The 17,114-nt window shown below is 35.8% G+C and overlaps 1 protein-coding gene across 3 annotated transcripts in view; it reads right to left on the bottom strand.

The window, feature by feature from the left end:
* Nucleotides 1-17,114, bottom strand: part of CNTN1 (contactin 1) — a 269,971-nt gene that overhangs the window by 30,106 nt on the left and 222,751 nt on the right. For all 3 annotated transcript variants that reach the window (XM_084876636.1, XM_084876637.1, XM_084876635.1), the window contains 4 exons: nt 11,499-11,569; nt 8,331-8,565; nt 6,263-6,366; nt 1,635-1,821 (listed from right to left, as the gene is read on the bottom strand). In XM_084876636.1, the coding sequence (XP_084732762.1) occupies nt 1,635-1,821; nt 6,263-6,366; nt 8,331-8,565; nt 11,499-11,569 (597 nt within the window). The remainder of the gene's footprint in view (nt 1-1,634; nt 1,822-6,262; nt 6,367-8,330; nt 8,566-11,498; nt 11,570-17,114) is intronic.

The raw sequence follows: 17,114 nt of genomic DNA on the forward strand, positions 1-17,114 counted from the left end.
AAACCCCCAGTTTCTCAAACAAAAATCTAGTTATTCAGTTTTTCATTTCATTCATTGTCAACATTCAAACAAGCAGCAAGTTGTCAATGCTGCCTGCAGAATGTGTTCTATTTCTCTATGTTATTACTTACGTAGTTCTGTCCACCACCATTTCTTTCCTCGACTAATTAACCTCCTGATTGGCTATTCTGCTTTCATTCTTATCCATCACTACCCACTGTCTATCTAGAATACAGAATGATTTCTTCCAGAAAATGTTAATTAGGTATTACTCTCAGCTTTAAACTCTTCCAATAGCTTTTTATACTTACAAATTACAAACTCCTTCTCCTTACTACAAGGCCATTCATATCTTGATGCCAATGTACTTTCCCTTCTCACCTCAGAACTTACATCCTGGCCCCACTGGCCTTTCTAGACTTAAAACATATCAAACTCTTTCTGCGGAAAGGCTTTGTCTCATTATTTCCTCTGCCTGAAACTATCTCTCACCTCCTGCAGCCCCGGTACTCACATAGTGGGTCCCTATTATTACTCATATCTAAGCACCAATGACATCTCTCAAAGAGGCCACTCCTGACTGCCCAACTGGAATTTGGTTCTTGCCCAAATTTCAGTTTTAACACCTGTTTATCACTTTATTATCTTACCATCTGTTATTATCATGTTTATTTGCCACAAATTTAGTTTTATTTTTGTTTTGTTTTTCTCTCTCCTTCCAATAGGTGGTAATCCCATGAGAAAAGACTATAAGACTAGTTTGATGTCTTCTGTATACTCAACACCTAGAACAGGCAACTTAGCATACTTTTGATGAATAAATAGATAGAAAAAAAAGAACAAAGAAGTAAATGTTCCTTTCACAAATTTGAAAACTGAGGTTTAAAGATGTGAAGTAATTTGTTTTATCATTACACATTTCTTTGAGTGGCAGAAACAGATCCAAACCCATGTGCAATACCAAAGACTGGCTCTTACCACCATGTTCTTTTAGAAGTTTCTTTTTTTTTCCCCAATAAAACTATAAGTTTTTAAAACTATAATGCTAGTCACATCTTCAATTAACTGCAAAACTTCCTGAATATAAATTCTCCTATTTGATATATTCAACTTGGTTTAAGAAAGAGATATCAAGCTAAAGCAAGAGAAATGGGAATGACCAGATCATCTGAATAGGGTTTACAATCTTGTTTTATGAGCAATGAGAGCATGTGGTGATAAGGGAGTAAATGCAGAAAGTTGTAAGTCAATGAAAAGAAGAAAAAAAGCAGAATTTGATTTGTTTCATGCTGTCGATGTATTTTTATGAAGTTTAAAATTATAACAGAATGAATAAAAAATTAATTATCTAATGGTGGAAAATTTTGAGGGGAGTCATTTCAAAGGGAGGTTCTGTAATTTTTTTTCTAAAATGGAACATGAATGTATAAAGGCATTCCCCGTATTTTTTCATCATTGACATTAACTGTCAAGTTTCTTTAAAGTTTTCATGTGATTTTAATGGGGGGGGAAAAGGAAGAAAAATCAAATATGCAAAGACTGCTAGGTAATAAATTTCTCTGAAATGTACCTTCATGGTGACTGAACCGATTGCTATTTTTTGACAAGGCTAAAATGCAAATGTTCAAACTCACGTGCTTTCTTGGTAAAAGTCTCAATCATATCGCTGGGAGGGCCACACCCGGCACTATTGCACGCCCTGACATCCACAGAGTATTGGGTGTCCGGCAGAAGGTTCTCCAGCCTGGCCGAGTACTCTTGGCTGTTGACTTGAACTCGGTGTGCAGCTGCCTCTTTGTCGTGAGCTGCCCAGTACCGAATCTGCAAGCATTCAAGTCGAGTAACAGTTTGTCATGTAGACACTTAAATTGTGACAAGTTCTTTTCAGTTGACTCTGTCGCTATTGATTATTATATTCTCAAATATTTCTGAGTGCTATTTACATTTCTATTGGTCTTAGACCATAGCAAGGCTTACAATGCAGATGATTAAAGTTGTCAAAGAAAAAGCAAAGGCTCCTGTGATTGTTTTAAATAGCCCTACAATGACAAAAACAAAATAAAAATATCTGCATAAGATTTACCTTCAAAAGGAAAAACCTTTCTGTGGAGGTATTTGCCACAATAATTTTTATCATCTATTTCCTGCTTTATTTCTGTTCACATGACTTCAACTTTGTTATGAGCCATTGATAAAGCAGTTTGTCGGTAACACAACTTTTTTGACAAAAATAATCATTATGTGGCCTAGAACACACCAGTGAAATAACTTCCTGCTATCTCATTTCAGTAGCATGAATATATATTATTTATTTTGAACCTGCATAGATGCCAGATATGAAAGAAATATTACACTTAACTACTTGAATAGACATAGAGGTTATTTACCTTTAAAATAATTTTTTTTAAAATTCTATCCATGGTGGGATTAGAAATGATTACTTTTACAAACCAAAGTATCAATGACAACCTTCGTTTCCTCTTAAAGTTTAAGTAAAAGCTATAAATTACAATTTTCATTCTTTAAATAAGATGTTTCTTTGGTCAGAAATCTATAATTATATCTAAGTTATAAGTAAAAGGAAAAATTATTTATAAGTGTACTAGTATTTGACAAATTTTAAATGTCCTGTCTACAAAACAATGGCATTTTAATTTCAAAATTAACCAGTGACTTACAAATAATATCTAACATTTATATAATCCTGAACTTTTCATTTACCTAAAAACATTATAAAATGGAACTAGATGGCTTAAATTCAACTGGTAACAAAGTGAGGTTTATGTGTGGAATGAACACTTCAGAACAAAAGCTTGCTACTAATTGCTTATTGGTTTCCTTTGGAGTTTTTTTATTTTGTTTACAATAGTATTTTCTGATCACAGTATTTTGATAGAATCTCTTTGGCATTTATGTTATCTGACCAAGAGGATGGCCCAGGCCAAGGACTGGAATTGCACCAAGTGGCTCCAGAGGCAGAACTTGGTTGGCAGATTAAAGGCTTTCTAGCCTTAACCGGTTTGGCTCAGAGGGTAGAGCATCAACCTGTGGATTCAAGGGTCCCAGGTTCAATTCCGGTCAAGGGCGTGTACCTTGATTGAGGGTACACCCAGTAGGGGGTGTGCAGGAGGCAGCTGATTGATGTTTCTCTCTCATCGATGTTTCTAACTCTTTATCCCTTTCTCTTCCTCTCTGTAAAAAAATAAATAAATAAAATATATATATATATTAAAGGCTTCCTAAGGATGGCACCCTCCTGGGGAAGGCATGCATTTCTTGGGGCTGGAAATACTCAGGCAGTGACTACACTCTGAGAAGGAGGACGACGGCCTACATTTAGTGGATATTTTAACTAGGTGATACATAGCCTTCTTCCACTGCTTGACAAATAAATAAAATGAACATTTACATTTCTAATACAATGACAGGCACGGCATAGGGTCATTCACATATATCCTTTTCTCAACAAACCTAGGATGACAGTCACTCTGTTTTATAGCAAACAAAACTGTAATCCCTGGTGCACATCCATTTTTGCATGCATACTTGTTGAATGAATGTGTACCACAGTTTGAAGTCAACATTCCATAATAACATTTTATTCTATCCAGTTTGAGAGGAGAAGTTGTTAAACGAGGTTACTATAACAAAAGCCATTTCTAAAGAATACTATGCACTAAAATGAGTGATAAAATATTTCTGCCATCATATCCAAAATTCCATGGGGAATTTTGGCAATGCAAAAGGAAAGAACACTAATTGACGTTAATTTCCCAATTAAAAAGTTTATATTCTGATTAAACTTATAAAACAGTCAATATACAATTCTTCAGCAAAGACAACATATAATCATCTGGCATGTTTTTAACAAAGTAAAATATACATTTAGCACTTGGACTAAATGAGTGGGTTATATATTAAATAATATATTCTTTATTCTTTTTATTACTTAGGAAGGAATCCTATCTAATAAAGAGGAAGTATGCAAATTGACCATCACTTCACCACAAAGATGGCAGTGCCCATAGCCACAGATGGCAGTGCCCAGTCCTCTCAGCCCTGCTGGAGTCCCCTAGTCCTGGGGGGCAGCTGCTGAGAGCGGGCAGCATGAGCAGCCTGGCAGAATGATTGTTTCGTTGCTTGGACAATGAGGCAAGCATTCCACTCTGGCCACAGAGTGCCTCTAGGCAGTGGGCACAAAGTGGAGGTGGGGGTGGGGGGAGGGAGAAACGCTTGCATCTTCGCCTTTGCAACAAGCATTCTGCACCCAGCATGGAGGGAGGGGCCTCTGGTGAGGCTGTGCACAGAATGTTTGCATCATTGCCCCAGTGATAAGGAGAGCATTCTACTCTAGGCTGTGGAGGGCTTCTAGCCAGGGAAGGCAGTTGGGGGCCATGAGGCCACAGGGGAAGGCCGTTTGGGTCATGAGGCCAATAGGGAAAGGCATTTGGAGCCAATCAGGCCAATGAGGGTGCAATTGGGGGCAAGCAGGCTGGCAGGGGAGGGATGATGGGGGCCATGAGGCCAGCAGGAGAGGGCATTTGGGGGCAATCAGGCCAGTGGGAGGGCAGTTGGGGGCTAGCAGCCCTGCAGGCAGAGTAGTTCGAGGCGATTGGGCAGGCAGGCAGGTGAGCAGTTAAGAGCCAGAAGTTCCGGATTATGAAAGGGATATCTGACTGCCGTTTTATGCCTGATCCCACAGGGACATTCCTAGGCAATCAGACATCTCCTGAGGGGTCCCAGATTGAAGAGGGTGCAGACCAGGCTGAGGGACACCCCTTCCCTCATGCACAAATTTTACGCACTGGACCACTAGTACTAATATAAATAAATAAATAAAATCCTATGGTCCAAAATAGCATTCAAACTCCAAATACTGATGTCTTCTCTTAAGATACCTTGGACTTGTTTGTTACAAGGGCTTATAACATCTGGTGAATTTTTCTCTTCCATTTCTTTTCTAATAGCGGTAAATCTAGTTGTCAGCTTAACAAGTTATGAATACTGGGTCTTCTCAGTCCACACCTATCATTCTACTCTCTAAACTTCAGCTGAACTCTTTCGAAGATTAACTAAAGACACGTTGAGATCGACTCAAATCATAACCTACAGTACCAAAAAAGAAAAAACCTTCCTGTCAGTTTGTGAGTTTATAGCGAAAAATGTGGGTGCGTGCTGTGGTTACCTTTTAGAATCATGGCTTTGAGAAAGCCAGGTTATAACACTTTATTTGATCATACTTCAGTATTTCTGTTAGCACCCGGAGAATATTTATTTAGTGCCTATGACGTGCCCAGCACTGTCTTGCACTGAGAACAAAATAGACAAAAGCCTGCCCTCATGAAACAAATACTCCATGAACGGATGAAGATGGGGAGAACAAGAATGGAGAGGACAAGCTGTCTGGAGGTGGGGGTGGGGCGGGCAGCTTATTGGCTGCAGCTCCAGAGGGGCCCAAGCTGAGTACAACATAAAAAAGTCTGTGGTTTGGCATAAAGCCTTGAACTTTGAATCAGATAATCTGAGTTTAGACACTGCTCTGAGGCTTTTCCTTAGTGCTAACTGAGGCACGTCATTGAATTTCTTTAGCACCCATTTGCTCATTTGCAAAGGTAAGATGATGCCAATTTTTTCTTACTTTTCACTGTGCTTAAAAATATGAGATGACTTCACTTTTCTTACACAATCAAGTCTAATTTTTAGCTCTGTATCAAAAATCCCAATTATGGTTGTAGCTTCAAAATTTTTCTCCTTTTGAATAAAACAAGTTTCCTTTCTATCTGGCTAATAAGTATTGATTCTTCAAGATCAACTCAAGGAAAGTTTTCTTTAGGACATTTTGCGTGTTACCAATTATGTTTTCATAGGTAACATATGAGACACATAGTGGGTATTTTATAGTTCTTTCCTTTGGAAATAGAACTACTAAGCCAAATAGGATGAAGAATTTAAGGATGCTTTTATAAATTACCAAAATGCCTTTTCAAAATACTTAAAAAAATTCACCTTTATGAGTATGTTTATCTTAACCATGGGTGCTATTATCTTAGATTTTATTTTGGCCAATTGTTTGTCAACATGTAGGACCCCAAATCTCTCCTAGATAGGAATCTCTGCTTTACTCTTAGCAATTAGCTTATAAATGCCCAACATATTAAACACAAAAAGTATAGGGGTAATGGCCATGTACATCAATGGGACACAAAACATTGAAAGATGAAATGTCGACATATTTATTTAGCTTGATAAAAATTGAACTCACCTGATAGCTTTCCACTATTTTCTCTACAACGTGCTCCCAATGAACAGATATCTCAGAAGATGACAGGACTTTTACGCCTACTTCTGTTGGGGCTTCACTGGGAGCTGAAATTTGATGAAAACATTATATTCACATATAAGATGTCTCTAATATAAAGTTCATATAGCTCCATAGGAATTTTAATATTTTACATAGGTTTAACATTTTCAAAATAAAATAATTCCAATAATTTTATTACCTCTTTCTCTATTTTTCTAGTTTATTTTATGGTCATCGGTGACACATGCACACAGATATTCATATACACAAATGTGAATGTAAGACATACATGTACACATACATATACACATGCACAGATACTTTTACAAAATATGAAAAGCTTCATGGGTTTCTCTGATATCTGTGAGCAAGAACAACACTACTTTTTTAATTTCTTCAAAGTAACCTGCTTAAGAAACCCTGTGGATGTAAATTAAAATTCATTATATTTATCTTATTAACTCTACATGATCCAAAACAGGAAATTTGGTGTTCATTCGAATTAATTTTCAAGTTTCTCATACTTTCTATTTATATGAGCTAAAGACACACAGCAATACTGCCCTCTTTCTCTTTTATGTTTCAGCTAAGACTTTTCATTTTATTTTTAAGATCCTTTCAACAAGTTGTGACATCCACTGCTTCATGGGCTCGGGAAACTTTTATAAGCCTAATCTTTTATCTGGGCATCCAGTCAAATATGTATCAAATCAGCCTCTGTTCAGTAAAAAAGAAAAAAGTAATTGACATCCCTTATGAAACCTACACAAAGAAACTAAGGAAAACTTTAAGCAGCAGTGATCAATTTTTATTGTCTTTTATTAACAAAACATAATCCTCTTTTATGTTAAAAATGTCCTGCATAAGAAGACTAACTTTCCAAACCAAGATAAATATGTAGTACTGTGATTAATTTCTTAGTAGTAAAAAACAGTAAAACGGTGAACACATACAAGTTTCGGCACATGCAGGTTTTATGAGACTCATGAAACATTTAGGAGAGTAGTTTATTTTATACAGATAGCCATGACTAAAGAGATGACAAGATTGTTTTTGCCCGATTACTTTAATATCAAATAAAGCAATAAAACATTGATGTTGGGTGGGAACATAACTTGTAAAAATGCTTTCTACTTTTATTTTCTCTGTGAGGTGTACTCATGCTGTTTAGATTATTAACATGTGCCATTATATTTCTGCTGAAACAGAACAAGCATAGAGAATGTCTTACTCAGGACTAAAAAGTCCTGAATTGGTTATAAACTTAAATAATTTCTGTTTTTTGTTATTTCTATGTGTTTAATTAACTAACTTAAAGAAGTATATGTGTTTATACAGACACACATACATACATATATGATTTCTTTACATGTTTGTACTGGAAGAAAAAATCATGAGATGATTTCAATACGTACATATTAATTAGAGTCAGTATTTGTTATTTTTATCCCTAAATAGACTACTAACTTTTTATCTTTTCAAGAAAAAAAAAAAACTTCATGTGGCTTTCTGACTCCTTTAGCATAGAATTATGCATAGTAGATTCCCTTTAATAAAATTCTAGCACTCTATTTTAATAACAAAATGTTATATAAGTGCTGAAATTATACAAATTTATTTAAAAGAGGGTAAATTTTACCAAAAAAAAAAGTTAAAGAATTTCTAAATAGGAAATCTCATGAATACACAGACATACTAAATTTCTAATCAAGTATGGAGAATTTCTGATGGTAAAATTATAAACAGAAGGCCAGGAACATGGGGTCTAAGCCAGCTATTTTCATAGCGATATCCTAACTACTATAAATATGATTTTAAAAAAAAAAGAAGAAAAAGTTTTTGCAACATTCTTGCCATTGGTGTGGAGAAATTAACATTTTAATTTGGCTTAAAATAATACTCATGTACTACATGTATAGTGTCACAAAATATATCCTAATAAGTAAGGTTCAAAGACAGCAAATGAAATGCCTACCAGAGAACTAGGTTCTACCCCTTGTCATGTTAGTAAGGTCTTACTTTTACCTACCGTCTTGCGCTGAATTAATGACTGCTATGAGGCTGTATGGTCCATCTCCTTTGTTGTTGAAGGCCTTGACTTTGACTTGAAACGCACTGAAAGGTCGCATGGTCTCATCTTTATGGACATACCGTCCAATATCTGGATTTGTCACCGTAACTTTTTTCCATTCATCCCCATCAAATGGCTTAAATGCTACTATATAACCGAAATTGTTGCCATAGTGGTATTCTCTTGACAAAGGCTAAATAGATATTGAAATGTTAAATAGGCGTAAGCAATACATTTAACAAAAGGAACAATCCTATACCAATAATAATTAATAATAATAATAATTCACATGGAAGCATGTTTCTTGTAAAAAACTTATACTTAGTTTGTAAGTTAGGGCTGTCGAAAAATTCTAGGGTAAAACATGTGATGACTTCACTTTCCGAGACTGCTATTCTTGGAACATTCCTTGGGGTGGGGGGGTGTCCCACTCTGGGCCTTTGTGCTTTTAGTTCCTTCTATCTGGTGCCTCGGATACTCTTGCTTATGTTCGAAGATCTCCTCCCTCACTTTCTTGAGGTAAAAGTCACTTACTTGTTTTCCCTGTCCAGAGGACTGGCCATTCCCACACTCTTTCTATAATACTCCATTATCTCACTTCTCTGCTTTATTTTTTTCTCTCTTTAATTCTATCATAATATACTCCATGTCTTTTACTTATTATCTGCTTTAAAGAGGGCAAAGCTTTTGTCAGTTTGATTACCTCTCTGCCCATTGTGCTAGAACTAAACCTCAAGTAGTATTTATTCAATGAATGAATAAATTAATTTTAGGATTGAAAGACAGTAATGAAACTGGAGAATCTGTCTTGTAACCAAACAATAGAAACTGGCGAGAGGAAAAACAGAAGGCAAAAGGAGGAAGGGCTAACACTGCACTCATCAGTCGGAGACTGGCTTTGGGACGTTCTGACTCCAGTGCTGAAGTAAATGTTTAGTTTTGCATTATTCTCTCAGAATTTCTTCAATTGCCCAAGAAAGAAGTCTGTGTTAACCTGCCAGTTCATTATTTGTAAACACTGGCTTATTGCTAATTCTAGAGAATACTAATGATTTAGTCATCTTTAACTAATAAGGGAAATGTGCAAATTGCATATTTACAATTTTTTTTCACCAGAAAATCCAACTTAAAATGTCTCAAGAAAAACTCATAAATTAAATATAACATAGCAACTTGAATATACCTATATTTAACATGAATACATAAAAATGAATAAAGTTCAAAGAATAGAAGAAGTTGAACATGGTTGTATGGTATACAGTTGAACTATTGTACTTTGGGGGTCAGAGGTGCTGACCCGCTGGTTCAGTAAAATATATGCATGTAACTTTTGACTCCCTAAAAACTTAACTACGAATAGTCACCGTTGACTGGAAATCTTACCAATAACAAACTATTGATTCATACATATTTTGAATTATGTATCCATACATATAAAGAATACAATTATATTGTATTTTTTTAAAAGTGAGTTAGAGAAAAGAAATGTTAAGAAAATCATAAGGAAGAAAAAAATACATTCACTGTATTTATTGAAAAACTGTGCATAGTAGTGGACTTGGACAGTTCAAAGCCATGTTGCACAGGAGTTTACTATAGACATCCTGAAACATGACCCCAAGAATATACAAAATGTGATTTTAGATTTTTAGAGTATCTCAGGTGTAGCCTAACATTACCATAATAGTTTAAAGTGTTTTTTTTTATTGCTAGTTCTCTACTTAGTTTATGTAATAGAAGTATAGCAGATCGCCTATAGAGCTTTCAAAAATTCCAGCCAGTGTGGTTCAGTGGTTGAGCATTGACCCATGAATCAAGAGGTCACTAGTTAGATCCTCTGTCAGGACACATGCTTGGATTTCAGGCTCAATCCTCAGTAGGGTGTTGTAGGAGGCAGCCGATTGATACTTCTCTCTCATTGATGTTTCTATCTCTGTGTCCCTCTTTGTTCCTCTCTAAAATCATTAAAAACATATTTAAAAAATTAATAATTCTCAGGCCTTATTCCCAGAAACTTGATTTCAACTTTTTGAATAAGATTTCTAATGCTGAATTATTTTTTTTTACAAACTCCCCAATTTATCCCAAAGCAGATATCCAAGAAACATCAAGCCTTATAAAAAAAAAAGTAACATGTTCTTATTTTTTTTATTTTCTTCAATTTTATATGTTACATGGACAATAAAGTTTACATGAAATAATTTGATATATGGACAAGTGAAATAGATTTTTTCCTAAATCTTACTAAAAAATGTAATTTAAGGGACAAGTATAAAATGTGACTACATAGCAAAAAGTAAAGTCAATTTTTGCTAAATATCTACTTTTATATAAGCCAATTTGATTGATGAAAAGAATAATACCTGATATTTTTCATGTAGTTTTTGAAATCATTCAGAGCCTACGTTATATTATTTTACTATCTGCAGTGATTCAATACTGAAAGTTTAAATGAACACATGGAGCTGGATAAGATATGGTAGGCAGACATACATCAGATGTCCATGTCAGACAAGGTGATGTTTCCCCACCCCAGCATCTCTCTCACTTCAAAATTCCAGCCACGATGCCTTGTTTTTCAGACATTACAATCTCTGATGTGGAGCTTCCCTTTCGGTTTTAAAAATTCAATACAACGTTTTCGATACTCAATAAAACACACTTGGGAGACTTTTGGGACTGACCTGTCATGAATGATTGCACTTAGTGATTGAAGTATGTCTCAAGTGGGAAACAAACTCCAATTAAAAATTAGGTACTGATATAAAAAACTTTTAAACCAAATCTTTGGAGTTTTGAATGTCCAGGGAAAAAATTTACAGTTGTGTTACCAGGTCACAATGAGTTAAAAAAAGAAAAAGAAAAAAGTCTGGAATCAGATAGTTGAAAGTCGGTTTAATCTTTTGGCCGACAGTCCCCTCAGCATAAAGAATCTATTTCTGCACACTAATCCTTAGTAAGCCAGGAAAAACCCGACATATATTTTTAAAAAAGATAGTTTAGTAATTTATTTTACCTGTGGTTTGGGCATCGTCTTTTATTTCAATTTAGTTTAGGAAACAAAATTGGTTTGAGACTAAGTCCAGGTAAAGCAGCCTGTGATAAGTACAGCTTGTGGAGACTCACCGCCCATGTGATGGTCAGCTCTCTGTTGCTTCCTCCTCCACCTCCTACGTCTGAAGGAGCCACATTAGGTGCTGAAACAAACAAGCAAACTAAGTAGCAAACCACAAAACGTATAGGCTACAGAATGATTTTCTGATGTTAAGAGTTCTTATTCAATACATAAACTGTACATTTTTTCTTTCGCTGGGAAAGACAAACTACACATGAGATCCCCTCAATGATAATAACAACTAGAGGCCCGGTTAATGGATTTGTGCACTGTTGGGACCCCTCAGCCTGGCCTGTGCCCTCTTGAAATCTGGGACCCCTTGGGAGATATCAGACTGCCAGTTTTGGCCCGGTCCCTGCAGATCCACGCCAAGTGGCAGGTGGCTGGGGAAAAGCCCGAGCCCGGGCTGGGCACTGTGCTGCTCCCTCTCATCCTGGTTAGAGGCTCATGCCTCCACAGCTACACTCTCCAGCCGTAAGCCCAGTGACTGGCGCCCATTGGTGAGCTGAGCAGTGCTCCCGCTGTGGGGGCGCACTGACCATTAGGGGGCAGCTCCTGCATTGAGTGTATTTCCCCTGGTGGTCAGTGCACATCATAGTGACCAGTAGACAGGTCATAATAGTCAGTTAGTCATATATATATATATATATATATATATATATATATATATATATATATATATATAGATGCCTCACTGTAGCTGTAATAACCTATTTTACTGCCCCGATAACAACTGATTCAATGCCATACAAATGTGCCAGCTTTCTGTAGCAATAGATAGCAATGTAAATTTGCCTCCCCCATCTTCATTTTAAAAATGTTTTCTGTATCCTTTCATTTAATATGATTTTGAAAGATTAATTGTACTTTGTTGGAAAATATTTCAGAGCTCTTGGACTACCTAATGACTAACTGATGTGTTAGTTTTATACTTCAATCTACAAATAATTTAAGAAATGGTGCATATGCATTAACATAGGATAATCTTCCCCCAAGATATCTGGAAATATTAGAAATATAATATTGTTTCTTGTGCTCCCACTTCTAATTCCTAAAACTCTTCTGGAGCATTACCCATCAATGACTCCCAACTCTCCCCAATCCCATCTTTTTCTATCAAAACTTCAGTTTTCAATCTCCCTACTTGACTCTTTGCAATCTCTTCATCCTTAAAGTCATCTTTAATACTGTTTTCTCCTTAGTCTCCAATCCATCACACCCTTTCCTGCTACTAAACAGCAAATAAGAATGAATAAATTATTTTTTTACTCCATAATCACGTTTTAACAACCTATAACTGTTTTCCATGTCATATTTCTGAAATCACTCTCCCCCAAAGTCACAAAATTGCTTATAACTGCCAAGTTCAATGGCCTCTTCTTTATTTTTTTCTCCAATGACTTACTCCTTAAAAGTCCTTCAGGGTAGGTGCTGTATTTTACTGGGTTTGAATACTGCATTTTACTGTAAGCTGTATTTCATTGGATTTGCATCTAATTGGAATTGTACAGACATTAAGCATAGTTGTCCCTGAACTTGAGGTACTTAGAGACCAGCTACCCAGCTACATCAAAGCAAGCTGTTCATTTACCAAATTTCAAACCCTAACAAATAATTGTGATTCAAAGATGGATACTTCAAAAGTCCTCCTTATATTAGCCACATAAATTCCCTGGTGAATTATATATATTATTTGTTCATAAACAAAATGCATGTTTTTCTTTAGACTTGTAAAACTATATCATGATTTCTTTTTCTGATGGAGAAATTTATCTGAAGTTGGAGAGAACTGTCACCATATGAGTGATAGAAATGAAATTAAATTCACAGATGTTAAAAGATAATCTCCTTGTAGCACTTTAGATAAAACTCAGATTGAAGGCTGGGATATTAAATAACTTCTGGAAATGCTTTGAACCCCATAACTCATATTCTGAAGTTAAAGCTCTCCATGCTATAAACAAAGAACATGCTGTGTTGTATTTAATGAATAAATCAAATTTTGTGTTTAACTATACATACAAGTATGGTGGCCAGAGGCAAATACTCTCAGAAATAACCATCACAAGCACCCTATTGTACTGCAATTTATTTAATTAAACATTGCCTTCACCAAGACAAGTATTATTTTTCAGATCATTTAATTGTACTGCTTCCTAGTATAACTAATATTAACCTTTTTATTTAGAACAGACCTAAATAATGGAGTATATTTACATTATATTGAATATTTCTTTTTCCATTTTAAAATGTTTACCTTACGCTCTTTTTAACAGCCTTCGAATAACTAACTCAAGATTGATTTTTCTTTTCAAAACTTACCCATTGAACTCAGGATGCTTAAGTAGTAAAACAAGCAAAAGCACAAAAATAAAAAGAACTATATGCCTTAATAGAGTGTTTTTATATCTTTCTTGGATAAAATATTAACAGTTTCCTCCATTTAGCTTTGGATGTGCAGTTGGTGTCTTAGCTGCTAAGGGACAGTGCTCCGCAGGTGGAAGTGACACAGCCTACACATCTGACATGAATCTGAGAAGAGAGCAGCTCAGTGCTCCCCATTAGCTTCCGGCCCTGCAGGACCAGGAGGTCTGGGCCAAATAGAGATTCCTTTCAGGGAAGTAAATCACCAGAAGCACAAAGAAGCTTATTTAACTTTGGGCTCTAGGGCATTTAGCAGTGAACAAACTAGACATTTTCTTAACAATAAATCATTTTTAAAAAGGATTTAAACAAATATTTAAGAAAAATACAGAATTACTGAATTAATCAGGAATAAACAATATTTATAATTTTACTATGAAAGGTTAAAAATAGTGATTTTTTTTTAACTTGTCCTTTTGCCATGATTTCAGTCTAACAGGGATCCCCTAATGCTGTTTATAAGAGTGCTTCTATATTTCTAAATATATCCTAAAAGAAATAGATCTAAAATATATCTTAAAAGAAGACCAAGCCAATGCAGTGGCTGGTTTTCTCCCACCTCCCCCCAACTCTCCCCCCCACCCCCCACCCCATGGAAAGAAACTAATGCTGCCAATTTTACTGTTAGATTTGAATGCTTAAATAATTTGAAAATAAGTATAATAGTCCCCCATTATCTATTCACTTTCCTCAGTTTCAGTTGCCGATGGGCATTTTCAGTGCGAAAATATTACATGGAAAATTCCAGAAATAAACAATTTATAAGTTTTTTGTTTTGTTGTTTTACAATTTGTAAGTTTGAAATTTTGCTCTGTTTAAAACTCTGTTTCATGTGCATAGTGTGTGTTGAGATAAAACCTCTTGTCCTGCTAGGACATTAATCCTCCCTTTGTCCAGCCTAAACACTGTATATACCACCACCCTCCCATTAGCCACTTAGTAGCCTTCTTGGTTACCAGATTGTAGTGGTATGATAGTGTTGAGTTTAACCCTTATTTTTTTTAAAGAGACTCAAAACTATCAGCTAAATCAGGGGTCCTCAAACTTTTTAAAGTGGGGGCCAGATCACGGTCCCTCAGAGAGCTGGAGGGCCAGACTATATGAACTACTAATCCCTACTGTAACACCTTGGCTGCGCTCACTGCCCAAAAAACCTGGCGGGCAGGATCAGACTCCCCTGGGGGCTGCATGTGGCCCGCCGCGGGCCGTAGTTTGAAGACCCCTGAGCTAAATAATGTGCCTGGAAAATTAAGGGGATGAAAGTCTTACATCTGCTTTTTTCTGTCTTTAAATACATATTCTTTTTGAAGAAGTATTAATAAAGTCAAATGAACTATATAATATTTGTATATTTAAATGAGAATAACTCTTTTAAAAAATTATATTTTATTGATTTTTTTACAAAGAGGAAGGAAGAGAAATAGAGAGTTAGAAACATCAATAAGAGATAAACATCAATCAGTTGCCTCCTACACACCTTCTGGGGATGTGCCCGTAACCAATGTACATGCCCTTGACCGGAATCGAACCTGGGACCTGTCAGTCTGCAAGCCGATGCTCTATCCACTGAGTCAAACTGGTTTCAGTGAGAACAACTCTTTTTAGTTCTTATGATCTCTTGGTCTGATGGTGGAACACACTGTTAACACACCAAATGTGTCCACCCTGTTAAAATCAGTTCTTTTCCATAGTAGGTAAAAAAATATACTGGCCAAGATAGTTCACAATAATATGAGTGTCTTAGGAACTTAACAGTCTGAAATTTTAAGTTTGTTTGTTTATCTAGTCTTCATTCTCAAACAAAATTTTTAAAAATTTCTTTCACATCTCTTTTTTACAACATATTATTTATTTATTTAAATTATAGTTTACATTCCCTTTTTTCTTCTACACATAATTTTGAGCATCAGTTATGAACCCTGTGCTGTGTTAAGCACAAAGGATAATAATATGAATAAAATCTGATTACGGTCCTGAAGAAGCTCTCTTTTAGTATAAATTAAATAAGTACAACTAATTTAAATTCAATCTTAAAAAATCCCTAATTCATATAAGTTTTCTCAATGAATAAAGCCCAGTTTAATAAAAGACTGGTTTAGACCTTAGAAATGGTTTTTGCACACCACACTTAATGGGATACTTAGATCAACACTTTGGAATAAGTATAGTTGACTCTTGGACAACATGGGTTTGAAGTGCTTCTTTTTTAATATATGTTTTTATTTATTTCAGGGAGGATTGGAGAGGGAGAGAGATATAAAAACAAAAGTGATGAGAAAGAATCATTGATCGGCTGCCTCCTGCACACCCCCTACTGCGGATCGAGCCCACAACCTGGGCATGTGCACTGATGGAATCAAACGGTGACCTCCTGATTCATAGGTCAGCACTCAACCACTGAGCCATGCTGGTTGGACTGAATTGCTTCTTTTAACATATTTTACTACTAAGGACAGTAACTAATGCTAACATATACCTTTCTAACTAAAAAATATATTCTCATCACCAGTCCTCTCCTTTATCAAACATATCTTTTTAAAAAATATATCTTTATCGATTTCAGAGAGGGAGAGGGAAAGAGAGATAGAAACATCAATGATGAGAGAAAATCATTGATTGGCTGCCTCCTGCATGACCCCCACTGGGATCGAGCCTGCAACCTGGGCATGTGCCCTTGACCAGAATGGAACCCGGGACCCTTCAGTCCACAGGATGATGCTCTATCCACTGAGCCAAACCAGCTAGGACAAAGCATATTTTTAAAAAGTTAAAAAAAAAACAACTAATTAAATTAAATAACATAATAGCTTCATTAAATGTGAAAATAAAGCTCTGTATATAGTATGAAAGTGTTGATTCTGATATTAGGGTTTTTGCTTTTTTCTTTCTGGGGTTGATCAGGTAAATAAATGCCAAAGCTGTCAACCTCACCTGAATGCACTGTTTTAGGATATCAACTCACCAACCGCACCAGCAGATCGATTAGCTATGAGGACACGTCTTGGGATGACACATTACTTTGAAGGGAGCTTTTGTTATCTCTTTCGTACAGTCAAGAACAAATGGGTTATAAGGAATTACAAACACATCTTCTAATTCTTCATTTGGGAGCCATCCATTTTATAATGCACTTGTCTGAATCCAAGGAATATACCCAACTGTGCACTGTGATCTGAACATTAAGTAATTGGACAGATAAGAGC

This window comes from Pipistrellus hanaki, assembly GCF_964339955.1.
Source record: "Pipistrellus hanaki genome assembly, chromosome: 3".
Lineage (NCBI taxonomy): Eukaryota > Metazoa > Chordata > Mammalia > Chiroptera > Vespertilionidae > Pipistrellus > Pipistrellus hanaki.